At 37.6% G+C, this 27,477-nt stretch overlaps 2 protein-coding genes across 2 annotated transcripts in view; one reads left to right on the plus strand and one right to left on the minus strand.

Annotated features, from left to right (window-relative positions):
* The first annotated feature begins 252 nt into the window (after nt 1–252).
* On the plus strand, nt 253–25,970 carry TFRC (transferrin receptor). The gene is made up of 19 exons (XM_068546531.1): nt 253–363; nt 6,154–6,212; nt 6,774–6,984; nt 7,501–7,711; nt 8,860–9,009; nt 9,182–9,293; nt 10,871–10,984; nt 12,663–12,761; nt 13,143–13,282; nt 14,767–14,924; nt 15,646–15,765; nt 16,915–17,000; nt 17,227–17,290; nt 18,283–18,350; nt 19,065–19,123; nt 19,323–19,404; nt 20,971–21,192; nt 22,180–22,320; nt 22,917–25,970. The coding sequence occupies exons 2-19, from the start codon at nt 6,177–6,179 to the stop codon at nt 23,157–23,159; spliced, it is 2,316 nt and encodes a 771-aa protein (XP_068402632.1). The 5' UTR covers nt 253–363; nt 6,154–6,176; the 3' UTR covers nt 23,160–25,970.
* Nucleotides 312–27,477, minus strand: part of LOC137765903 (uncharacterized) — a 50,444-nt gene continuing 23,278 nt past the window's right edge. Inside the window, exon 6 of the mRNA XM_068545657.1 lies at nt 312–814. Coding sequence (XP_068401758.1) covers nt 312–814 — 503 coding nt within the window. The remainder of the gene's footprint in view (nt 815–27,477) is intronic.

Genomic DNA, 27,477 nt, shown 5'->3' on the forward strand with positions numbered 1-27,477 from the left:
GGAGGAAGGGCTGCGGCCCGCGCGCCAGCCGGCCAGCCGAGGACGCGAGGAGGAAGCTGGTGCGCCACCCCCTCGACCCCTCCCGGCACCTGCAGTCTGACGCCTTTTCCCTCCGACCTCGCCTCCTCGGGTTCCGCGCTCCAGCGAAGGGCCCCCATCCGGCTGCGTGCCCACCCCTAGCCCCGGGCTGTTTCCAGAGCGCCTCCTAAGGTGTACGTGAGGCAGGAAGTGACGCAAAGGGTCTCCGAGGATCTGGAGAGGGCGGGAGACTATAAACGGCTGACTGCAGGCAACCAACCCATCAGAGGGCGTCAGCATCGGCCGGTGACGGGCAGTGGAGCGGCGGACCCGGGAGGCGCCTGTGTGAGTGACACGCTGCTGCTAGAATTCCGCTGACCCTCCTGCCCTCCGTTCAGCCTGCGGGGCTGCTCCGAGCAGTCTCGGGGGCGGCCCTCCGCCGTGCAGTCCAGCAGCCTCAGGGAGCCGCCGGGGTCGCGGGGAGGCTGCAGCGCCTCCGGGTGGGGCGGGAGGGGGATGCGCGCCGCGTGGCGGCGGGGAAGGGGTTGCGGCGGAGAGCGGAGTAGGCTGCAAGTGCAAGCAGGGTGGAGCCGCGCTGCAGAGAGGGGCTGCCCTACCTTTCTCTTTCTCTTGGTGCCCTCCTCCTCTCGGCCCCCGACCGGCGAATGGATTCTGTTACTGCTAGGCGAGATGAGGGGTGCCCCACTGTCGCTCTGCGCCCCGCCATTCTTCTTCCGGTTCCTCAGGCCACCCGGATCCCTTGTCCTCAGTAGCTTGCCCTTAAAAAATGCAGGCCCTAGTGGGACAGCCCTAGCCTGAGGGCTCGGGAGCGAGGCGTGAGCCACGCTGCCGCAGCGCAGAGCCGCTCTGCGGGGAGCACGTGGCCGCTTCAGGAAGAGTTCCCAGGGAATGGCTGTCGCGGTGCGTGGGTGACCTTGAGCTCGTAGCTCTTGGATTCCTTGGGGCCCGCCCGGGCCCTGGTCTCATTGCTGTCCTCGACTGCATTACGACTGGGTCCTGGGCATTTAGGCGGGGGTTTCTATAAGCTGTATATTTGAACTCTAATACAACCTGATCTTTCAGCGCTGCCTGTTGGCCTTGTGTGTGGGTTCTCAGTTTTCCCAAGGCAGAAGCCGACTGAAAGCCGCAGGTGTTCATATTAAGAATATTCGGATTGCTAGGCCCTCCTCACCAACAGATGGGAGACCGTAGGAATAAGATTTATACTTTGTGAAAGCTATGGTCTAGAGGCTAAATAAAAGCTATTTGGATTGGAATCGGCTTTTGCCTTCAGGAAATTAGGGATATGGTATAAAAAGGCTGTGCCGTATGGTATAAATGGGCTTAGAGGCGCATTGTGTCACTGTTTCGGGTGGACAGCTTTCTAAGCTCGTAGTGGGGAGAGTGGGTAAGTTGTGACTTGACTCGGGTTAATGTCTTCCCTCTGCCTACTGCTTGTGGCGACTTTGGGTATACCAAGGAAATTGATTGCTGCTGCTTTTTTCGGAGAAGATTGAAGTAGGAAATAGTTGTCCTGTTACAAAAGTATTTGGATACCTTTATTCTAGGCTTTGATAGGACTTTGGAATACTAGATGCTGATTCTGTGGTATCTGAGCTAGGGAGTTTGACCTTATTGACAAAGACATTTAAGGTGATTTCCAGAAGTGGTTTTCTACCTTTTTTTGTTTTTTTTTTTTTGGTGGTATCTTATTTCCCCGACCAGGGATCGAACCCACGTCCCCTGCAGTGGAAGCTTGGGGTCTTTACCACTGGACTGCCAGGGAGGTCCCTGATTTTCTGCTTTGAAAATTAAGGTTAGGCTATCTAAAGTATACTTGTTTGCCCTGCTGTTCCCCCCCCCCCTTCAATTTTGGATTATAATAAACTCAATATGCTTCACAAGAAAATCCAGAATTAAAAAAATTTTGTCATTGATATGAAATATTTTCCAAAAGTCTATATATAGCATAGCATCCTTTAACTTTTCTTTGATGGAATGTTCTGACAAGAACATTGTAGTGCTGGCTGTGAACCTAGCCTGTGCTGAAGATTGTTGGATAGTAAACAACTCAGCTAACTCTGCCCTAAGGGGTGGCATTTATTTGCCTCTGATAATGTAGTTATCTGTAATGGAGACGGCTCCCAGCTAAACTTGAATCAGACAACAACTGAAAGCTCCTAAAAATGATTCTCTGAGGCCTTTTGGAACTCTTCTGTGTGTGTGCCTTCTGTCTGCTCTCGCAGATGAGCACTACACAAACAGACCGCAGGGACTTCAGGTGGTCCTGACCTTCAAGTTGAGCAATCTTTTTTTCAGAAAGCCAAATAGGAATGAAGATTTTGCTTGTTTTCTTTGACTTCCTCCACTGCCTTTTCATTTTAGGCCCGTAAAGTTAACTCTTGAAGCTAGTAAAGACCTTGACCAACCGTCTCTTTACAAGTCATTGTGGGTATACACAAGTATGTGCATTCTGAGGGCCATGCAGAAGTTTTGTAAGTTCCTGTAATCTTTTCATTTTCACCTGCAAGTGCCTAATTGTCTTGGGAAATTGTTTGTAAAATGGGTGTCTATAACCAATTGCTTGACATCTTGGAGCTCTGCCAGGTAAAGGTGAAAGTTCTTCTACTTTTTAAAGTTTCCCTACTACCCAAGCTTTACCCAGTGATTTCAGGATAAACCAAAATAGTAGCAAGGATGGGAAGATCCCACATCCAAGGTTTTCATCATATTCTCTTTCATATAATTTCCAAATGATATGAAAAGTGAACCTCATATACATTAAGCATGCCCCAGTACTGTTAACAAATAAAATATCTTTAGTCTTTGTTGATTATGAAATAATTGCATATCAAGTATTATAGGATAGGGATATCAGAGAAGGCTTCATAGAGATGGCCCTTGAACAGATCCTGGAAGAAATGAGTAGGACTTTAAGAACAGAGGAAGAATGTTAGTGGGTACAGGCAGGGGCTGGATTCTGTCTCATCTTGGAGAAGATAGAGGGCGGCGAAGTAATTAGGTAGTGTAGGTCTCTAGAACAGAGCCTCAAAAGCAGGCAGAGGAACTTCATTTTATGTGATCTCCAAGGACTTGAAACTGTGGCTTGTTTTCTAAATTGAAATGGGCTTGTCAATAATAACAAACAAGTGTCTTATTTTTATTTCAGGTAAAGTGGAGTAGCAGCTTTGGGTATGTTTTATATATAGGTGAAAGTGTATTTTGGTACCTGATCCCCACAGCCCTTTAGCTGTACATATTTTGTACAGAACTATTGTTTTAAGACATCCCATAGTAGCTTAAGACCACAAGATAATTACTGTATTAAAAAAAAAATTAAATAGAAATTAATGCCACATTTCAAGAAAGTAGGAATAAGATGATTTGAATTTGAAAGAAGTTTGGGGCTGTAGTCTAGCGAGTACCTTTGCCTGCCTCCTGTCTTCCATCCCATGGCTCAATTAAAAAACATTTCAGATCTTCCTTCCATTTCATGTTCAAAACATGTGGGGCTCTGGTTTTGCTTACCTTAATTTTCATTATTGTAAGAAACTGAATAGTTTTCCCAGTTATCACTGAGAACACTAAAGATATACAAGATGCTAATATGAATAAAAATCAAGGTGATGTTTGGTTTGTCTCTTGTAATAGATTGTTAGCACTGGTGGTGACATCTTGACAGAAGCCAAATAAGGGTTGTTTGCCTTTTATACATAGTCTTGTAAGAGAACTACTTGTTTATAGACTGGTATATAAATGGTATGAAAAGTTTCTCTCCCATGCTTTTAGAGCACGTAAATTAGAGTTATTTTAGTTAGAAGAAAATTCATTAAGGGTTCTTTGAAATAGCTTTACTATGTGTGAGATTATTTTGAAAGAATAACTCAATTTTGTTATGTGTAAAACTTCAGGAATAACTTTTGTGGATATCATAGAATTAATTGTGGTCTTCACAGACGTGGGGTTAAATGATGGAGTTAAAATGGAAATTACCTAGGTCACACTTTTTTCCCCCTGACTTGATTTCTTTTATGTTATAGTCTTAATATTGTGTCTGGGGATTGAAATAGAAATAGTGTATCTGTTTTCTCAGTAAAAAATATACTTTTAATTATACAAAATCATGGCATGTGCTATTAATATCTGTTTTTTCAGACTTGCAATCACTCAATCTCATTGTTTATATGTAGATCATTTATTTAAATATGTTGTCACTTTAGTCTTTAATTTAAAACTAGAAGCCTTGAGGAATGGCTGGGTCAGATGAATATTAAACTGGTAAGCTGTTCTTTCCTAGAAAAGGGCGACTAAAGTTGGTTCAGGGTGGGGCCTTCTAGTTCTGGCTCTAGTGATTGGGTCTGTACGGTTCTGGTGCAGTGGTAGTGATAAGCTTTTTGTACCACATGGGGCAAGAGATTGTGCTTCTAAGAATATGATCTATTGCTTATTGGCTCTGGTCTTTAAAGCTTGGGGATTAAAAATTGTTTTTTTGTTAATAGGTTTTGATAGAGTTTTCTAATGCCAGTTTTAATAATATCTTTGTTTTACAATCTGCATATATATCATAGCTTGCTTTGTGCAACGTGGGTGTTAAAATGTGCTATGAGTGTACTTGTAGTGGAGGAAAAGCTTTAAAATAGTATGAAATAAATGTCCATTTTATACATCTCAACATACTATCACTTTCAAGCATCTAGATGGATTCAAACCAAATTAATCAGAAAATCTAGATTTCAGTTAATACCTACGCTTTAACTTAAGACTCTCTCTTGGTTACAGAGGTGTAGTTTGCTTTGAAAAAAGTTGAAATTAATTTCTTAAATTTCTGGAGATGAGAACGCGCTTTCTATAAAACCAGTGTTATAGAAACCCATTGGACTTCATTTTTGGATTATCAGTTTTCAGCCTTGAGCAAGTCACTTAACGTCTCAAATAATTGGCATTTTCATCTGTAAAATAGCATACTCTGTGTTTTTCTTTTACCTATTCTTTTTGCATCGAAGATCTATCAAATCATTTGTTAGGAACTGTTCATTTAATCAGAAGGATCAGGTTTTCTCTCCTTTTCTATTGGCGGTGATTTGTTACTGATTTGTGTAGCATAACCAGTCTTAATTTTACTTTTGTTAGGTTTTTTTTTTTCCAGGTGCTAGTCTATTTTCTTTTGTATTTGTCCCTTTTCTTTGACTACTAAATTCAATTACTTAAATCTACTTACCATGGATAACATGCTAACTAGTTTTCCTCACATTTTTTTCTTTTTTTAATAAATTTATTTACTTATTTTTGGCTGCATTGGGTCTTTGTCGCTGCGCACGGGCTTTCTCCAGTTGCAGCAAATGGGGGCTAGTCTTCGTTGCTGTGCGCGGGCTTCTCATTGCGGTGGCTTCTCTTGTTGCAGAGCATGGGCTCTAGGCGCACGGGCATCGGTAGTTGTGGCACGCGGGCTCAGCAGTTGTGGCATATGGGCTTAGTTGCTCCACGGCATGTGGGATCATCCCGGACCAGGGCTTGAACCTGTGTCCCCTGTGCTGGCAGGTGGATTCTTAACCACTGCGCCACAAGGGAAGTCCCAGTTTTCCTCACATTTTTCATTAAAAAAATTTCAAACCTACAGGAAAAGCTGAAATAATATTACAGTGTATATCCATGTACCCTTTACCTAGATTCACTGATCGTTAACCACATTTCCTTTATATCTTACATACTTTTTTAAACTGAACTCTTTGGAATTAAGTGACAGACATCACAATACTTCATCCTTAAATTCTGTGGCATTAATCTCCTAAGAAAAGGGCGTTCTCCTCCCAAAAATGCAATACCATTATCACACTCCTAAATCTAATATTGATACAATACTGTTATCTAGGATATAGTCTATATTCAAATTTCTTGTTTCTTCCAGTAATGTCCTTCAAGCTGCCTCCCGCCCCAATTCAGGATCTAATCAAGGATCACACTAAATTTAGTTGTCATGTAAACTAAATATCTTGGTTAAAGACCATTTCTAGAAAGGTGATAATATATTTTAAAGGATATTTGATATATAATAATCTAGTGTGGTAATGAAAAGTCCTCACCAGTCTGATACAGTGGTATCTATCTCATTATATTAATTCTGTATTTTACTACTAGGCTCTTCTGTGTGGCAGCTCACAATGATGGATCAAGCAAGATCAGCATTCTCTAACTTGGTAAGATTTTCAGTAAGAAAGATTTATCTGTTACCAGTTTGCAAGAATACGAAGTATACAAGGATGGCTTTCACCCAGTAAGCAGGAAATAATACCCAAAGTTTTCATCAGGTATTCATTTATATTTGAAGTGGTGGTCTTGAGGTGTAACTGATCTCACAAAGGAAGGGTATATTCAGTCTTGAGTAGAGTTAATTATGGAAAATCTTGTAAGAAGTTTCAGGGCAGAGAGACAATCAAGTAGATAAGATGAACTAAAGAAAGCACTGGTCAAATTGTATACCAGTAGACATGCATAACAGAAACCCTGAAGGAAAAGTCTGAATGAGATGAAGGCCAGTGTGTGATCCAGCACTCATCTGCCATTGACAGAACTGGGCACAGGGAAGAATGCTGATTTGAAGGGGGAACTTCTTTTTCCTTGAGAATGTATAGCAAGTCATAGTAATGGCCCAATAATATGTATAACACCTCACCAAACTTTCTTTGACTGTCCCTATTCCCTTTCTTCTCCTTCATAATGCTTTCTCTCTGTCCTTTTTTTTTTTTTTTTAATCTCAGTTTGGTGGAGAACCATTGTCATATACCCGGTTTAGTCTGGCTCGGCAAGTAGATGGCGATAACAGTCATGTGGAGATGAAACTAGCTGTAGATGAAGAAGAAAATGTTGACAATAACATGAGGGGTAACCACACCAGTGTCATAAAACCAAAAAGGTTAAATGGATATATCTGCTATGGGACTATTGCTGTAATCGTCTTTTTCTTGATTGGTAAGAATGGCCATTCAAAACTTAAATGTTCCTTGTCACCAACTCTAGGAATTCTGTTCATCCAGATCAGCAAACATTTATTTCGTACATTTTTATGTGCCATTGTGCAAGGCACTAGGAATACAATGATGGCTAAGACTCTATACCTGCCTTTGAGGTTAGCCTGGTGGGAGAAGAGAGACACATGAATCATTTCAGTGTAATGTGCAAATGTTACACTAGAAATATGCACAGGATATTTGTAGCATAGACCCTGGACCTGAGGATTCAAGGAAGGCTTCGGGGAAGAAAAGGTACCTTTGCTTTGAAAAGGTAACTGTTTAAAATAAAATTATTATATAATAGATTGACTGGTTTAAAATAGACAAAATGGAGATGCATTACTTACTTTCAAATGGCTTACAATTTGATTAAAACCAGTATTTTCAAGGGTTAGCTGAAAATATTAACAATTCTTATAGGAATAGATTATAAATGAAATTCTATGAGTTCAGCTCTGAAACTTTTTATCCTTAGGATTTATGATTGGCTACTTGGGCTATTGTAAACGTGTAGAACCAAAAGCCGATTGTGAGAGACCGGCAGGAACAGGGCCTTCGTGCACAGAGGAGACAGAACCTTTCGAAACAGAAGAGCAGCTCCCCGAAACACGTCGCATATTTTGGGCAGACCTCAAATCAATGTTGTCGGAGAGACTGGATGCCATAGACTTCACCAGTGCCATCAAGTAAGCTTGAGCTGCTTTACAAGTTCAACCTCAGTGCCTAAACAAATATTGATTATTAGGTGCAGTGGAACAAAACAAAAGTGATAGTCTGGAGGAAAAGCTTTATAGAATAGGCGAGACTTCCCATGTTCAGTTAGAGGGTAAAGAGTCAGTAAAGAACTCAAACTATGTTAGGAAAAAATGTTAGAATTTCTGTGGGGACTCTCCTTTTTTTAAAGAAAATTCACAGGCTCTTGATCTTTTTGTCGTCTGGTTCTTTGTAGCCTGTTGCTTGCTGTCAGACTTTCTTCTGCTCCGATTTTTCGTCTCAACCCCTTATAAGTCATGCTGAGCTCTGCTGCTATCCATAAGGGCATCGGTAGCCTTTTTCATCCTCTAGTTCAAGACTAACTTGACTGCCCAGCTTGATACATCTCTAGTATTTCTTGATTTCTTCTGGTTCTCACTCAATCTATACCCTAAGAAGTGTCCTTAAGGTTCCTGTCCTTAGATTTTTAAGGTCTTCTTTGGACACATATCTAACTCTGTGTAAAGAACAAATCATCTTTTACCTTTTGTTAGCCCCCTATAGTTTCAATGTTACAGTAATTCTTTTGGTCTTAAATTAGAAATCTTGGCATTTTTTACTTCATCTGGTGAATACTTCTGTGTATACTGTATATTAGGCATTATGGATAAAGTGAGGATGAGGTCTATCAAAAAAAACATCATATAACTAATATGATGTGTATATTTACAAAGAGTCATGGGAAAGAAATCGGAACGAAGAGGAGTTTTGCTTCCAGGGTATTCAGAATGCTTCAAAAAAGTGAAAATTGAAGCTGTACATCTTGAGTTCACCAGTAGTAATACTATCTTTCATTTTGCTTATAGCAGATCTTCTGGAAGCTACTCATTTCCCCTAAAATTACCCTAAGCAGATACATCAGATAAAGAGGTTTTAACAAGTTTGAAGTCACAAGTTCCCTAAAATATGGGCACATTTTTTTTCTTCTAAGCTTGTCTCTATCTGGTTAATCCAGGATTTTGGGTCACAGTTAATTTATTTTTTTGAGTTATGCTTTTAAAACGATTTGCTTGATACTTGAGTTCAATGTTTATTTTAGGTTAAACTTTAGTTCATTTAACAGTGACTTTTTTTCCTCCAGGATGCTGAATGAAAATTCTTATGTCCCTCGTGAGGCTGGATCTCAAAAAGATGAAAGCCTTGCTTTTTACATTGAAAATCAATTCCGTGAACTTAAACTCAGCAAAGTCTGGCACGATGAACATTATGTTAAGATTCAGGTCAAAGGCAGGTATGTTGAAAGATGGTAACCTTATTTTATAAGAAGTAGCTATTCTCAGGTGTGCTAATTATAGCAAAGACCTTCAAAATAAATAATGCAAGTCAAATGCTAAATGTATTAAATCCATTTAATTTGTTTCTCAGGAATGCCTTAGCTTCATTTTAACTTAATCTTTTTTTAGCAATGCTCAGAACTCGGTGACCATAGTGAGTAAGAGCGGCGGCAGCAGTATGGCGTACCAGGTGGAGAATCCCGAGGGTTATGTGGCGTATAGTAAGGCTACGACAGTTACTGTGAGTAAGGCAAAACCGTGCGTGAGACATTTTCCCCTGTTGACTAGCTCAAAAACTCATTGTCTTTACTGTTCTTAGTATAAATTTACTCATAAAATGTAACTGACCTTGGGATATTTTTGTTCTCAACCCTCCTATGCCACAGTTAAAGTAAAATCCCAAGTCCTCATCTTGGTCAGCAAGGCACTGAGTAATTCTCCTGCTCCCCTCTTTGCTCACTCTGCTGTGGCCACTCTGACCTCCCTGCTGTTCCTCAAACTCTCAAACTCAAGCATGCTCCCACCTCACGGCCTTTATAGAAGTCGCCTTTCCCTTTGCCTGGCCTACTCTTCCCTTAAGTATTAGCATGGCTTCTTCCCTCACTCTGTGCAAGTCTCTTCCCAGCATTACCTCCTTAGGGAAGTCTTCCTTGATTATCTGATCAAAAATGTCCTTCCTCTAATCACTTCTCCTTATCCTGCTTCATTTTTCTTCCTAGTACTTATAGCACCTGACTTTATTTACTTGTTTCCACACTAGAATGTAAACTACATGAAGGGCTAGGGGTTGGTTTCATGTTCTGCTATGTCCCAGAGTCTTGGACAGTGCCTGACACATGGTAGTATTTACTGAATGAATTCATGTATCAGGTACCCCCTTATGTGGGGACAGATATAAATAACCGTCTCAGCTGGAGTCTAAGTTTGGTTCTTTAATGCTTGATCTTTTAAAATTTAGGCAAATACGGCCAAACTACTATAAAATTAAAAAACAGCTAGATAGATCTATCTAGGTTTTTTAGGTTAAAAACCACATATTTATATGCTGGGGTCTATCTAAAAACTGCCTTCCGAGCCAAATGAAGTTTTAGGGTTGTTCTCTGCCTTCCTGGTTTACCTGTGCTGTATCACTTTCCCAGGCCACCCACAAGCCAGTGGTTTGGAGGCGGGTAGATTGTTCTGTTAAAGAACGTGGAGAGTTTTGGTTCACCTGCGAGCTTTCTATATTTAGATATTTGGTTGTTAATGTCAGTTTATAGCTGTACATCTGAACTCTGATAGAGTTTAGGAGCATTATGATAACAGCTTATAAAAACATCTAAAAGTTGATCTATGCAAGTCATTTTATTATAAAACAATTTTTGGACAGATTTATTATCAGAACTTTTAGTTAATTCTTATGTCCTCAATTGTCTGGAGTTCAAGTGTGGGAACATTATGTAATTGGTACTGCCTTGGCTAGCCTACCGTATTTATATTGATAGATGTCTCTTTGCTTAAGGATATCTTATTATCCTTTCTCTTCCCCCCAAATATCTGAAGCAATGTAAATTAATTGACGTAAATAATCAATGTTAATTAAAGGCATCATAAGATAATAAATGGCATGAATATAGGAGACCAGAAATCTTGACTTCACTCCTGTTAACCCTGACCAGTTTTGACTTTAGAACTCTCATATATTCTTTCCTGGCCTTGGCCTTCTTTTTTTTCTCTCTTGGTTTTCTCTATTGGGTTTGACCTGTAAAATATTTGGTGGCAGACTCTGTCGCTATTCTAATACCATAATGCTCACTGAATCTAATGTCTTTATTCTAGGGTAAACTGGTCCATGCTAATTTTGGCACTAAAAAAGACTTTGAGGATTTAAATATGCCTGTGAATGGATCTTTAGTGATTGTTAGAGCAGGGAAAATTACTTTTGCTGAAAAGGTGAGTATGAGTTATTAAATACATTGGTATCATAACATTCTTCAGCTAAATGGTATTGTTAATTTTCTTACATTCTGAAAACCATCTGTCTTAAACTCTCATACCTGATAATATAATTTATTAAAGTACTCTACAAATCAAATAAGTTCCAGTTATTTAAAGTTATAGGATACTTCCAAAACTGGCATATCCACTTGGAGTATTTTGCAGTCATTGTCTTTCAATAAAAATGCAGTAATCTGAAATGCTTAAGTGAAAGAAGTTTAAATTGTGTCTATGTAACTGAGTTATATATAGAATATATATATATATATATATATATATATATATATATATATATATATATATATATAAAAAATTCAGTTATAACTATGTTTTATAAAAAGGAAAATTAAAAGTCACCTACACAGGGCTTAGAATGGAAAGACAGTGGTTGTTTTGGATGGGTTTTTATTATTTCTCTTATCTTTTGAACTCTCCTTAAGAGTTAGTTAAACTTTGTTGTGCAGCCACATTGAATTGTTTCTTTTTTACTTTTTAAATTGAGATTTAATCCACATATCATAAAATTCACTCTTTAAAGTGTACAGTTCAGTTTTTAGTATATTCACAGGTTGTGCAACAGTCACCACGATCTAATTCCAGAATATTTTCATCGTCCCCTAAAGAAACCCCATACCCAGCAGCAGTCACTCCCCATTCCCCCCTCCTCCTAGTCCCTGGCAATCACTAATCTACTCTCTGTTTCTATGGATTTGCCTCTTCTGGACATTTTATATGAATGGACTCATACAATATTTTGCGTCTTTTGACTGGCTTCTTTTCACTTAGCATAATGTTTTCAAGGTTCATCCATGTTGTAGCATTAATCAGTACTTCATTTCTTTTTTTGGCTGAATAGAATTCTACTGTGCAGATATACCACATTTTGCTTGGCTACTTGTCAACTGATGGACATTCGGGCTGTGTCCACTTTCTGGCTTTATTAATAATGTTACAATAAACATTCATTTATGTGTTTTTATGTGAATAGATATTTATAATTCTCTTGTGTATCTACCTAGGAGTGGGATTGCTGGGTCATATGGTAACTCTGTTTAGCTTTTTGAGTATATAATATTTTTGAAATGACAACATTTTAGAAATGGAGGAGAGGTTAGGTTAGTGGTTGCCAGGAGTTGAGGGTGGAAAGGAAGTGGGTGTGGATATCAAATGGCAATGGGAAGGATCTTTGTGGTATTAAAACTAATTGTTCAATATTTTGATTGTTTAGAACTTAATACACACAAACACAGAAATGAGTACAAGTAAAACTGGGGAAATCTGAATAATATTGGTGGATTGTATTGTATCAATGTTAATATTCAGGCTGTTACATTATAGTTTTGCAAAGTTTGACTAATGGGAGAAACTGGGCAAAGTTTACAATGGATCTCTATTACTTATTAAAACTGCAAATGAATCTACAATTATCTCGTTAAAAATTTCAGTTAAATTTTTAAAAAAAGTTAAATTTTAAGGCAAGTATTTTTTTCTAAACATATAAGCTATTTGAAACATTGGGAGTACTGGTGTAGTCTGCTGTAAACCTTTGTCTTTCAGTATATGTTCAGTATGTATTCTTCTAATTTTGGTTGATTAGATCTTCATTTTCTGAGCTTTACCTGTTTTTCTTTAGGTTGCAAATGCTGAAAGTTTAAATGCAATTGGTGTCTTGATATACATGGACCAGACTAAATTTCCCATTGTTAACGCAGATCTTCCAGTTTTTGGACATGTGAGTTTTTATTTCTTGAGTAAATGAGTTACTGGGTTCTCCAAATTGTTGCTGGATTCCATCTACATTAACAGAAAGAGAACTGTGCCATCCTTAAATACTCTTTTTCCCTTGGAGAGTTTTAGCAGTAAGTGAGAAGATGAATTACGTGACTTTGAGACCTAATTATTACTTATTGGTAAAAGTACTTTATCAATAGTATCTTGAATTGAGAATTTGACATATGCCATATAAAAATAAGAGTCACATATTATAGAACCACTCAGACTTTCAAACTTTAAGGTGCTAAACTAAACTCAGGTTATAGCCCCATACTGAATTTGAATCTTACAGGGATTTCTTGAATAAATGCCTGAGCTAATTATTCTTTTGTTTTACTAGGCTCATCTGGGAACAGGTGACCCTTACACACCTGGATTCCCTTCTTTCAATCACACTCAGTTTCCACCATCTCAGTCATCAGGATTGCCTAACATACCTGTCCAAACAATTTCCAGAGCTGGTGCAGAAAAGCTATTTCAGTAAGTTCTTATTTGAAAACTGTAATGCAGGGTCAGGTTTTATGATTAGGGAGAAATAATAATAATTTGTTGATTTGATAAAATCTTAAAACAATTGGCTATAATTTTCCACATTTTGGACATTTTGGGGATGGTTAGCTGTTAACTTGGTGTAGATAAAAATGAAATTTTTCCTCCATAAAGTGATCTTAATAACAGACATTGGATTTATAAACTCAAGGAGTCCTTGTTCAATCCACCCAGTGAATTTCTTGTGTAATATTCCCGGCATAGCTTCTGCTTAAGTACTTCCTGTGGTAAAGCATTTTGTTACCTATGGCAACCCGTTCAATTACTGGAGATCTATAAGAATTTGTATTGAGCTGAAATCTTATTCCCTGGAACACTCATTAGTTCTGGATTTTCTTTTTAAGCAACAGAATGATTCAAGTTTCCTTGTCTATAGATTGAATATCCTCAGTTCTCATGACAGTTTCCAGATGCTTTATAGTCATGATTAGTTCTTCTGGATATCTCCCTAGTGTGTTAGTATCCCTCTTTAGAAATAGAACTCAGTCTGATTAAAGTACATGTCATTAATTTTTATCTTGTTCTGGATATATTTCCCACCTGGTATTGGCATGGGATGTCAGTCTAGTTTCAAAACTCATGTGAGCATTTATTTGCTATGTGACATAGAACAAGTCACTCTTAACCCCATTGATCATGTTTCTTTGACTTAATTGGATAGCTATAAAGTATATTCTGCTTAGCAGGTTTATTGGTATCAAACGAAGAGCCATGTACATGTAAGGACTTTCAGATATCCTATATGGCTATTAATAATGCTGTTTAAGAGGTTTTTGTAATGGATGATTCTTTTTGACTAAAACCAAACTTAGAATCAGCTAATTCTTCCTACCATCTACAAGTCTTTCCTAACCTATGAAGCCAGCCCCTTATCTTCTTGTGTAGTGTGGAGTAATGATGTTTTGACATATTTATGTAAGTAAGCCCTTTTAGAGTAGTCAGTGTTTGGATAACACATGAGGAATCAGATAGGGGAAGATAGCTAACCTAACTACCAGCAGCATGAGAGTATTCTTTCTTAACTGAAATAAGAATGTATACTACCCTTGTTAGGAAACATGAGAATATATTAATGGACTTTTATGTATAAGAACTTCCTTCTGAGTCCATCTTGGAATCTATTTCAGATGTAAATTGTAGCTATGTCTCTGGCAGAAAGGCACACATCAGATGGGATAGGTAATACATTTTTTAGAAAACATTGGTTAAATTAGGAAGTAACTCATGATTTTCAAATGACCGCCTACAGATCAGAGTAAAACACAAATGTTTGGCCACTAGTGAATAATTCTGTATGTTCTATTTATATGTCCTCTTAACCTAGAACTTTACTGGACAGTAGGAAGGACTGATTTTGTAAACCGGCGGGAGGTTAACAGTAACTCAGAACTCTGATCTCTGTTTTCTACTTCTAGAAATATGGAAGGAGACTGTCCTTCTATTTGGGGAATAGACTCTTCATGTAAGCTGGTATCCTCACAGAATAAGAATGTGAAGCTCACTGTGAACAATGTGCTGAAAGAGATAAGAATTTTTAACATCTTTGGAGTTATTAAGGGCTTTGAAGAACCAGGTAAAGATCCTTGGGGGTTTTTCATTTGTTTTGTTTTCCTTACTCTTAAGGATGTGGCCAGAGGGAGGGAGTGCAGGAAGCCTGACTTGGCTTGGTTTCTTGAAATGCTAAATCTTATCTGTCCTAAAGCGAACTGTTCAGGTGTCAGTTTTAGTGGGAGGTAATAAGGTCCTAGGAAATTAACTTGTCAAAAACTGACCATTATGACTAGAAAATCTCTTGTAAGTTATTAAATAGACCAGAGGTAAGCAAATTTCTTCTTAAGGGGGCAAATAATAAACATGTTGCAGGCCATACAGTCTCCATTGCAACTCTTCAACTCTGCCACTGTAGCATAAAAATAGCCATGGACAGTACGGGCATGCAGGCTGTAGTCTGCCAATGTATCTGAATGCCATCAAATAATAATATTTGGTAAGGACAGCCCTTGGACTTCAGTGCTTATTAGACAACTAGCACAAATAAGTAGTCAGTGAGTAACCTTATTGGTAATGTAGAAAAAAGAGTAGCAGTATGAATAAGGGAAAAGAGATCAGTATTGTCATGTGAATTTTTTAATCCCTGGAGTCCTAAGTCAGATCTGAAGGAAGGCTCTCTTACCCTTAATGCATATACTACATTTTTACCCTTCTACTAACGTGCTTATTCTAGACTTCAATATTAGAAAACAGTTTAAAAGCTGATTGTATAATTTATCTTTTTTTTTTTTTTTTTAATTAAGATCGCTATGTTATAGTAGGGGCCCAGAGGGATGCCTGGGGTCCTGGAGCTGCAAAGTCCAGTGTAGGAACAAGTCTCCTATTGAAACTTGCCCAGATACTTTCCGATATGGTCTTAAAAGGTAGAGTACAAATTTTGAGAACTTGAACATCTATGTACTGTATTTCTAAATGTTGTAATATGCTTTGCTCACTTTTGCCTATATTCTTATGGTTCACTTGTGTTAGACCCTGAATTCTTAAGTACAAAGCAGGTTGTCTTTTGTTGTATCTGCCTTTGACTTTGAAACAGCTTTCTGTGCAGTGTCTTCATTGTACTGGGAATCATGAGTTTCTCTGAGATGCTGGAAAGCATTATATTGGGCCCTAAATTCTTAGTTTGACATATCCAGAATGATACGGCAAATCTAACATGGTCCCTAAGGAATCTATTTGAAAGCAAGCAGTGTCATACCTTTGCACTAATGTTCTATAGTTTTGTTATAAAATGATAATATATAACTTAAATATTTATAAATACAACATAGAATATGTATTTATATATTTGATTTATAAATATATAATATTATATAGTATATAATTTGTTTATGTAAGAAAGGCTTCCTTTCAAGCCTTTCTCCCATAGTACTTGCCACTCCTTTATACCCACCCACATGCAAACCCCCATCACATTCATGAATCTTTGGGTCATAGGGTAAGTTGCAGTGCTTAACTTTAATACAAAAGTACATTAATGCAGAAAACTACATACCCAGGGGAGGGGGAGGGATGGAGGGTAGTGGCACATAAAACCCCCAAAGGAGCTGTCATTAATGTAATTTCTCTGAAAACTCACTCTTTCCTAAACTTAAATTTGTGAGTTTTAATTTTATTTCAAACAGTTGTTTTTAAAGTAATCTAGTGTTTTAAGTGACTTACCTCTAGGCAAATTGTTTTCAAAGAAGATACTTTGGCTATGATTTCAGATATCTCTTGGTCTGGAAGTTATAAGGGACTCAAAGAATGGAGTGTAAAAGAGTGAGGTCTAGTAAGCTGGTCCCTACTATGTACTTAAGATCTTATTTGCAAATGATCTCCTATCCTGTTCTTTGCTATATTACTTTAAAATTTGATTTCTCTTTCTTTTTTTGGTTCTTTCACCTGGGGCCTCAAAAGGAAAAGAAATATTTCTGAATCTGCGGTCTTGAATTAGAAGTTTCTGATTTCATCTTAAGTCAGTTACCTACCTATAACCTTTACCAAGACAAAACTAACTTTTTGTTGTCTTTTAGGTCAGTTTAAACCCAGCAGGAGCATTGTCTTTGCCAGCTGGAGTGGTGGAGACTTTGGAGCTATTGGTGCCACTGAATGGCTAGAGGTATTATCTATATATCATCCATACCCAGAATGGGCACTCGAACTTGTATTGGCTTAAGCTGTCCTCCAGAAACCATGCTCTTTTAAATTTGATTATATCATTTTTACCTTTGTATGTTTAGTTTCAATAGAATCCAAACTTAAACAGAAATCCCTAATAATAGCTACTGTCTGTGATAATTAAGTTAATACATATTAGTACATTCGTATTTTTCCTTCTCTTCTAGGGATACCTTGCCTCCTTGCATTTAAAGGCTTTCACTTACATTAACCTGGATAAAGCTATTCTTGGTAAGTATCCTTTCATTAGCCATTTATAAATTTATAAACTACTTATAGAATAGTAGAAGAAAGCTTTCTAAAGCAGCACTTGTTATTTTTTACGATTTACACTGGACACAACCAGATCAAAAGACTGACTTAGCTTCCTTTTAAATAGTGGATTAAGTTATAGAATGGGTACAGACTGCCTTGTCTAGAGCAGTGGTCTTAATGTGGTCCCAGATCAGCAGCATCAGGATCACCTGGGAACTGTTAGAAATGCAAAATTTCGGGCCCTACCCTAGACCTTTTGAATCAGAATCTGGAGCATAGTGTCTAGCAAACTGTGTTCTAACAAGTGCTTTAGGTGATTCAGTTGCACTAAAGTTTGAGACCCACTAGTTCTCTACTTTGGACCAGAAGGAACTAAACCATACCAATAGAATGGTATTCTAGAGACTAATTCACAACTTGCTAGATTGTGGCATCATGGATAGAAATACAAGATAATCAAACTTCTGAAAGAGTTCGGTGTTATTTAAAGTACAGATGTAGCTAGTGGATGAACTGGCTGAATAAATTGGATGAACTGGAGAGTAATGAAATGTCTACTTTGGGAATAAAAAGGAAGGCGTTACAATTAAACTAAATTTTATTAGATTAGTCATTATTGCCATTTTACCTTTGCAGCAGAATATACTGAATATAGCAAGCTTACTGTAGCTAATAGATGCCTGCCCTAACATGGGTGAACCAGAAAGGTACCAGAAAAACAGGTCATTAACATTAAATATGCAAACTCAAGGAGTAAGAGCTTCAGTTGAGTGAAATTAGGGTTATCAGTCACGAAAGAGCTTGACTCAACCATTTTTTTTATCTACTTCATTAAGACGACAGTTGTTGTATATGCCACTGATCTAGGTTATTGTCTTCCTGTTTGCCAAGTAGTTTTAGTTATAGAAGTAGCAGTGTGCAAATTGCTTGACTAAAGAAGGAGCAATGTTAAAATAATCTCTTTGCAGGTACCAGCAAGTTCAAAGTTTCTTCCAGCCCACTGTTGTATTCGCTTATTGAGAAGACGATGCAAGATGTGAGTGTATACCTACTTATGAAAGTGTAATGTAAATTAGACAAAAAATTAAGATGAAAAACATTGATATTTAAACTGTAGGTGCCCACAGAGGTTATCTATAGAGTCAGAACGTTAAGGAAGGTTTAAATGAACTTGAACCATACCTGAGACTTAAATAAGAAGGCCAGATGAGATAGTCATTGAATAAAAACAGACATGTGAATGAGTGAGGAACAAAGTTTCCCTGATGGGATTAGAGACAATATATTGGAGTGACTGAAGTTGGAGAGAAATAAGGGTCAGGGAACTTGACCTTGATCCCATGGGAAACTAGGGATTGCTATAGGGTCTCCAACAGGGCAGTAATGTGCTTGCAGGTTAGGCTGGCAGTAGTATAAAATGTGCTGCTGGAAGGAAGAAACCAGAAAGAAGATAGGCAGATCATAAAGACTAGAGAGGGCTTTTAAAACTGTGGTGAAGTCACCTTTAAAATGTTAAGAAGGAAAACTTTTTTTTTCTCACCATAACTAGAGGAACTAACAGCACGAGCCTAGTAGGAGTAACTTCAGAAATTTGGGATTGTTTTAACTGTCTTAAATTTTTTTCAAGAAGATATAATAAAAAATTTAATATTTTTAATAGATGTTTATAGAGAAAAATGTTGGTGACTAGCCTGAATGAATGAGTCCAGAAAGGTTCATTGTAATGATAAAATAATTCCTTATTTTACAGGTGAAACATCCAGTTACTGGGCTCTCTCTATATCGGGACAGCAACTGGATCAACAAAGTGTAAGCTGAGAAAAGTGAATGAATAGCTAACAGAAAAGCAGAGTCACTCAATAAGTAGCACCTACTGTGTTAGGTAGAGGTTTAAACATAACCTTGCAGTGAGTTAAAATTTACTTGGGGGTAGGGTAGGGTTGCATGTAGCACAGTCTTTTTCTTTAGATGATAACTTTCTAAAAACACATTCCTGCTTTTCTTGCAGCGAGAAACTTTCTTTTGATAATGCTGCTTTCCCTTTCCTTGCATATTCTGGAATCCCAGCAGTCTCTTTCTGTTTTTGTGAGGTAAGTCTGAAGAATGCTACAGCATTATATCTTAGATCTTCTTTCGTCAGTTTTGAGGCCAAGTTTCCTAGAGTGCTTATATGTTTTGAGAAGTTAGATACATGCAGTTATTGTAATCTCCCTTATTATCAGTCTTAAGATAGAATTTTAATCTCGGCTTAGTTAGCATTTGAGTTTATTTGCTAAACTTCTTCAGTTATGTAGGATGAGTTTTAATAACAAGGCCGTCTACTGAACAGTGCAGTATAGAATATTTCCTTCAAACAAAGTTCTACAGGATAATACTGTTCTTGATGCCTGTTGAAATACGGTTGTAGATGTTCGTCCAGAGATGTTAGTCTCTTAAGCAGGGATTATAGATAAAAGCAGAAAAACCAAACAGAGGTAAGATTTTTAAGAGACAGAACTTTGAACTGACCAAGTTGGAAAACAAGATTGACTTGGTACAAGAGCCAATTAGAAGGCACTGAAAACCAGGCAGAGTAAAAAGAATGATGAAGGAAGGCTTCTGTGCTGAAGGGCTAGAGTTGGAAAACCAGCTCCGCAGCAGGCTCTTCTGAGGTGTGAAGAGATCCCAGAGTTAGCATAGCAGGCCAGCGTGGAAGCTGTTGACTTTGGCATCAAACTGATGATCCAGTAGGGGCCAGGTCCTTAATAACTTCTTACCACTGGGGGTTTTAGCCTGGAACTAGGACGGAAAGGTGTGAAGTGAGGGAGTGATGAAAGATCTGGATTTGGGGATTAACATAGCTGGAATTCCCCTTTCTGCTAGAGCAACAGTATGAATGGTATTGAAACATCTGGTCATTATGTCTATTTCGTACTTTAGGAAGAAGTGTCAGGTCCTAGGGTTGAGGAAACTTCTTATGGATGATTTCTGTTGACCTTCAGAAGTCATGTTTTTTTTAAAAACTTCTTAATGATTCCTAGCAGTGCTGGTTCAGAGGTATAGGTAATACAGATATATACAGTCTGAAAGTAAAGAATTGAGGTCAAACCAAAGGATTGCCGATGAGATTGTCACCGAGGACAGTGGTAGGGAATAGAGTTGAAGAAATAGCTACTAAAGTTGTCCAGTGAAAGTGGAGAGAAGTTCTTGTAAGCATCAAACGGTCTTGTTAGAAAGGTAACATGTATGAATGGATGAATGCTGCATGAAGAAGAAGAAGGTAAATTTTTATCTAAAAGTAACACTTTATATTGAAAGTACATTTCATGCGTGCTCTCCTCTTTCCTCATTAATATGGGCCAAACTTCCCAGAGAGAAGGGAACAAGGATATAACCTCAAGCAATTTGGCTAGAAATCTGTTTAGGGTCTGTGATGTGATAGAACAGGGATTCTATGGAACCTAGAAGAAACTAATCATTCCAGGAGTAGGTTAGGTTCAGAGGAACTAGCAAAAGCCGTATCTTCTTAAAGTAGTGGATATGAGATAAGTTGGAGTAGGAATATATTAGAAGCAAAGGAAGAATTACAGTTACTATTACTTTGATGGGGAAACTAGAATGTGAGGTTCCTAGTCTTATAACCCACCTGAGTACATTAACCTACCTTTGTTTTCCAGGACACAGATTACCCTTATTTGGGTACTCCCATGGATACCTATGAGGTACTGAATCAGAATGTTCCTCAGTTGAACAAAATGGCACGTGCAGCAGCAGAAGTAGCCGGTCTGCTTGTGATTAAACTTACCCATGATGTTGAATTGAACCTGAACTATGAGATGTATAATGACAAAATACTTTGGTTTGTGAGAGAAATGAACCAGTTCAGAGCAGACATAAAGGTGAGCACTAACTAAAACCAGGTTCTTACTGCTGAAGTATCAAGCAGTTTGAAGAATAATGTTTAGCTGTTCCTAGGCAGCATGATTGGTAGCCAAAGTATGTTTTAAAGTGAACTGAAGTATAATTTTGCTTAGAATCCGTAACTCATTTGAAAGAGAAGTTGGGAGGCTGAAGGTTATAGATATAGGATAGACCACAGCAAGTCTCTCAGAATCTAAAATGGTGTTAAGCTTTCTCTCATTCATGTATCCCAAGCAACCCATAAAGAACTTGGGCCTAGAGAATATAAAGATCTCAACTATGACTCTGAACCTATGAGTTGGGCCACATGTGCCTTGCAGAGATGACATGGATGGAGAGAGAACATAGCCAGTGGTTAAAGTGTTATTTAGTGTTGATCCTTTGTGTCTAATATTCAAACATTTGATAAAACCAAATTAATATTAATAAGTGGCTTTTATGGTACTAAAAGTCAATTTAACAGATCCCTTAAATGAAGTAAATCATTGATAACCGAATCTTAATTATTAGGATTGGCTTACTTGAAACTAATTGTAACTGATCAGAAACTGGGACTTACCAGATGGAAATAACTAGATTTTGAAGTTCACTGAACCAAAATGTTTGAAGTTTGCCACCAAAGGGAAATTGAACCAGAAAGAATATACTACACAGGATTATATACTTTTACTAAGTACATTATGTTACATTTCTTGATGAGGATGGTTTTCTTATGAGACTAAGAATGGATAATTGTACTATCTGCTGAGCTTAAATATGAGTGTGTTATGAGTTTATAGAACTTGGAACCTCCTGTACAAGACGGTTAAGTCTAGCTTTTGCTGGCTTGAGGTTGTCTGTGAGTCTCACCCCCTTTTATCAGAATCATTTCAGTTAGTACACCTAAATTTAAAAAGGTATACAGAATAACATCCTTAGAAATATAACATCTAATAAATAGTGAGTTTAATATCTTTCTGCTTCAGGAGATGGGTCTGAATCTACAGTGGCTGTATTCTGCTCGTGGAGACTTCTTCCGTGCTACGTCTAGACTAACAACCGATTATAAGAATGCTGAGAGAACAAACAGATTTGTCATGAGGGAGATCAATGACCGTATCATGAAAGTACGTAAACCCTTAGAAAAGGAGGAATTCAAGTATGTGCATTTTTAATTGGTAAATCTTGTGTTTCTAAAAAGTAGAGTAATAATTCCAGGAGCCTAGAATCCTTTGCTGCTTTAGAATTCAGCACAAATTTTAACTTTTACTTATTAGCAAGGTATAAAGCCAACATATCTAAACTGGAAATACAAAAGACATTTGACCTCGTATTAACTTTTTTAGGCTTTAAAAACATTTTAAAGAAGGGATCATTAATGGTATTTCTGTTTAATTTAGCCCTTAGCTGCTTTTAGCCTAGTCTGCTTGGAAGAAGCAGAAGACTGCATTACAGTGGAAACTTGTAAACCTTCCCTATATAGGCTCTGACCAAAAAAAAAAAAAACAAAAACCCAATGCAGTTAGAGTTTACAAAGGAATTGACAACTTGCTTTACAATTTTAACATTAGAAGATTAGTAGCCTGTTCTCAACATTCTTAAATTCAGGGAAATTTTAACATTTGAAGTGAGAGAATGACAGTTGTTTTACTCTATCAGGTCCTTTCCTCACAACAAAAGTCACAGCACTGTGTAAGCTCCCTTGTATGTTTTGTTTTCGTAGGTGGAATATCACTTCCTGTCACCCTACGTATCTCCAAGAGAGTCTCCTTTCCGACATATCTTCTGGGGCTCTGGCTCTCACACTCTGTCAGCTTTACTAGAGCACTTGAAGCTGCGGCAGAAAAATAATGGTGCTTTTAATCAAACACTGTTGAAAAACCAGTTGGCTCTAGCAACTTGGACTATTCAGGGAGCTGCAAATGCCCTTTCTGGTGACATCTGGGACATTGACAATGAATTTTAAATGTGATACCTATAACTTATATAAGAACATCAGGGTAGTGTGGTTCCTAGACTTGTGTTGGTTGTGCTAAATTTTCAGTAGGGCTACAAAACCTAATATTGTTAAAATTCTACCCAATCTTGGTACTGCTAGATGTCTTTAGGCAGCAGCTTTTAATACAGGGTAGGTACCTGCACTTCAAGTTAAAGTGACTAACCACTTAAAAAAATGTTCACGATAGAATATTTTCTCTGATTCTCTCTAGAGTTTTAAGTGCTTTGTAATGGTAACTGCCTCTTTCCTGTTACAGTTATGAAAAAGTCAGAACCAGTTACGTGAACTATTGCTCTAAATCCTAAGTACGTGAACTGGTATCTTCTGAATTGGAGGCGGAAGGTGATACCTGCTGAAGGTGGAAAGTGGCAGCTTAGCGTGATCCTCCGCCTTCACTGGATGCCAGATAGGAGATCCCAGGCTGTAAGGCTTTACTCTCCACGTGAGATCTCTGCCTTCTCTAAGGATTTAGCTGGTTTCCATATCTGAAAGTGAAACAGTTCACTTTCAGAAGAGATGGGACTTGTTTTCTTGCCAGTGAGGTCTGAAATAGAGGTCCTTCAGCTGCATAAAAGGAGGTTCAACTGTTTAATCACAGGAGTAAGGCCTTAATGTGTTAACCTCAAGATTATGTATGAAAAGAGGAGACCAGAAGCCAAAGACCTAGTCTATTTCCTCTTCCTCTGTCCCTTGTCCCATAAACCTTTGTTAGTTTTTTGTTTTCGTTTTTTCCAAGGTATTTTGAAAGAGAACCAAGTTTTAGGTGTTTAATTTCAAACTCAGTTCGTCAGACTTTAAAGAACACACTGCCAAATTTTGGCCAAAGTGTTAATTTTTTGGAAAAGCTTCCTGTCATTTTGGCACTGAGATATTTATTGTTTATTTATCAGTGACAGAGTTCACTATAAATGGTGTTTTTTTTATAGAAGATAATTATCGGAAGCAGTGCCTTCCATAATTATGACAGTTATACTGTCGTTTTTTTTTTAAATAATAGCAGCATCTGCTAATAAAACCCAACAGATACTGGAAGTTTTGCATTTGTGGTCGACACTTACGAGTGTTAGAAAACAACCGCAAGCCAAATAAAATTATAAAGCTAAGTCTTGGAGAAGAATTAAATTTAATTAGTGGTTGCTAATCAAGTTAAATTTCTATTTAGCTAAACAGATTAAAAACAGCAGTTCCCCTAAATGCAGTGAATTGTGACCAAGTTATAAATTAATGTCACTTAAAAGCTGTGATCGTACTCGTACATGCAAAATTTTACAGCTCAATTTATCCAAAGTGTAACTTTAATTCGAATTTTGCAAAATTTCCAGTACCTTTTTCACAAACCTAACTCACATTATCGGGAGCAGTGTCTTCCATAATGTATAAAGAACAAGGTAGTTTTTGCCTACCACAGTGTCTATATCGGAGACAGTGATCTCCATATGTTACACTAAGGGTGTACGTAATTATCGGGAACAGTGTTTCCCATAATTTTCTTCATGCAATGCCGTCTTCAAAGCTTGAAGATCGTTAGTATCTAACATGTATTCCCAGCTCCCTCTAATTCTCTTTTAGTTTTAGTTGCAGAAACATGGAGGTCATTAAGCATTTGGTGGATAACTTCAACCACTGTAAAATAAAATTACTTCCTTCAAGAGTCTTTGTTTTTAAACCTAACGTTGTGTTTTGTTATATTTGTGGCTTCCCCAGGTCTTCTGTTTAGCGGGATAGTAGCATACATTTATAATGTTTGCTGTTGTCAAACGAATTTAACTTTATCCCCTTATTTGCATGTTATCGCCTATAAACTTAGTTCATACAAGTCTGAATCCAGAATTGACCTTTTAGCTTAGAGCAGGGGAAACTTATATAGGAGTTTGGGGGGAGGGGGGAGTGGAGGGTGTGGGGAGATGAAGCTTGCAGAGAGGTATTTGATCATGTCTCCCCAACCATTAGGATTTGGTGGTTATAAGTTAAACATAGATGTGAACAAATAAGTTTGAGGCTACATCAGTTAGGAATTTATTTTCTACTCAGCCATCATTATAAACCTGATAATCAGCTATTTGTTCTGAGGCAGTTCAATACTGTCGCCTAAGAAAAAGTCCATAGGGTCTCTTCAGATTCTTAAACTTAGTGTCATTTATGTAAGTTAAAATAGATGTAGATTAATACAGTCTCACTGATTTGACCATTCACAGTCTATTTTAGTCTTTACAGTGTTTTATCTTGAACTGATATTTAGTGGTAAGTGAAAAGGTCATAGCTGGGATTCCTGGTTTGAGTATCATGCTTTATTGTATTTTAATGAAAGTTCAGTGACTTCAAGGCATATTATGAACAATGGGCATACATTTTACAACAGTAAATCTCTTCAAAAAACTTTTCTGTAGTTAGGACTAAGTTATTTACAATCAAACAAGTCAGTAAGTGGTAAGGGGCTTAATATTCCTGAATGAAATGTGTATCTGACTAGTGACAACCAACTGGTCTTCAGATTTTTTCTGGTTTTAGATGTCATGTGCATTTTGAAGGTAAAGCATAAAATGAGTGAGCTTTGTCATGATTCACTATTCTAGAACTTGCATGACCTTTACTGTGTTTCCTTTTGAATGTTCTTGAAATTTTAGTTGGCTAAACATGGTTTATTGGACTTGTCAACTTACTGCTCAGCTGTGTCTTCGTAAACAAGTGATATGCCCTTATAATTGTATACAATCTGGTATGTGCAACAATGTGGAGATTCCTCATCTGATTTAATAAAATGCTTGAACACTGTTGTCATTTTTAATAGACTTTTTAGATCAGTTTTAGGTTCCCAGGAAAACTGAGCAGAAAGTACAGAGAGGTCCCATATACTCCCTGTCTGCACACTGCTCCCACCCGTTTCCCCCACTATCGACATCCTGAGAGCCCCACCCCCAAGAAGTACCTTTGTCACAATCAGTGAATCTAACTTGACACATCACTATCGTCCATAGTTGACATTATGATTCACTCTTGGTGGTGTACACCCTATGGGTTTGGACAAATGTATAATGACATTTTTACCATTATGGTACAATACAGAATAATTTTACTGCCCTGAAAATCCTCTGTGCTCTGCCTCTTCGTCTTCCCTTCCCAGGAACCCCTGGCAACCCTTGATATTTTTACTGTCTCCATAGTTTTGCCTTTTCCAGAATGTCATATAGTTAGAATCATACAATTCATTCAATCTAGCTTTTTCAGATTGGCTTTTTTCACTTAGTAATATGCATTTAAGATTCCTCTGTGCCTTTTCATGGCTTGATAGCTCATTTCTTTTTAGTGCTGAATAATATTCCATTGTCTGGATATAACAGTTTATTTCTCCATTCACCTACCAAAGAACATCTTTGTTGCTTCCAAATTTTGGCAATTACGAGTAAAGCTACTATAAACGTGTACAGGTTTTTTGTGGATGTAAGTTTTAGTTCATTTGGGTAAATACCAAGGAGTGCAATTGCTGGATTATATGGTAAGAGTATCTTTAGTTTTGTAAGAAACTTCCAAACTGTCTTCCAAGGTAACTATACCATTTTGCATTCCCACTAGCAGTGAATGAGAGTTCCTGTTGCTCCACGTCCTTGTCAGCATTTGGTGGAGTCGGTGTTTTGGATTTTGGCCATTCTAGTAGGTGTGTAGTGGTATCTCATTTTAATTTGCATTTCCCTAATGACAAGATGTCTCATATTCTTATTTACCAAGTGTATATCTTTGGTGAACTGTTCAGATCTTTTGCTCCTATTTTAAGCGGGTTGTTTGTTTTCTTATTGTTGAGTTTTAAGAATTTTTTTTGTATATTTTAGATAACAGTCCTTTATTAGATATGTGTTTTACAAGTATTTTTTCCCAGTTTGTGGTTTGTCTTCTCATTCTCTTGAAAGTGTCTTTTGCAGAGCAGAAGTTTTTAATTTTAAAGAAGTCCAGCTTATCAATTATTTCTTTCATGTATCACCAAACCCATCTAGATTTTTCCCTGTGTCATCTTATAGGAGTTTTATTTTTCCATTTAACATTTAGGTCTGAGCTATTTTCAGGTAATTTTTGTAAAGGGTATATGGTTCATTTTTTTTGCATATGGATGTCCAATTGGTCATTGGTTTTCAGTAAGAATACTCTAGCAGGTCACATCATTTGCGAATATTTTCTCCCATTCTGTAGGTTGTCTTTTTGTTTTGGATTAATTTCCAAAATATACAAACAGCTCATACAGCTCAATATCAAAAAAACAACCCAATAAAGAAATGGGCAGAAGATCTAAATAGAT

This window comes from Eschrichtius robustus, chromosome 6, assembly GCF_028021215.1.
Source record: "Eschrichtius robustus isolate mEscRob2 chromosome 6, mEscRob2.pri, whole genome shotgun sequence".
Classification (NCBI taxonomy): Eukaryota; Metazoa; Chordata; class Mammalia; order Artiodactyla; family Eschrichtiidae; genus Eschrichtius; species Eschrichtius robustus.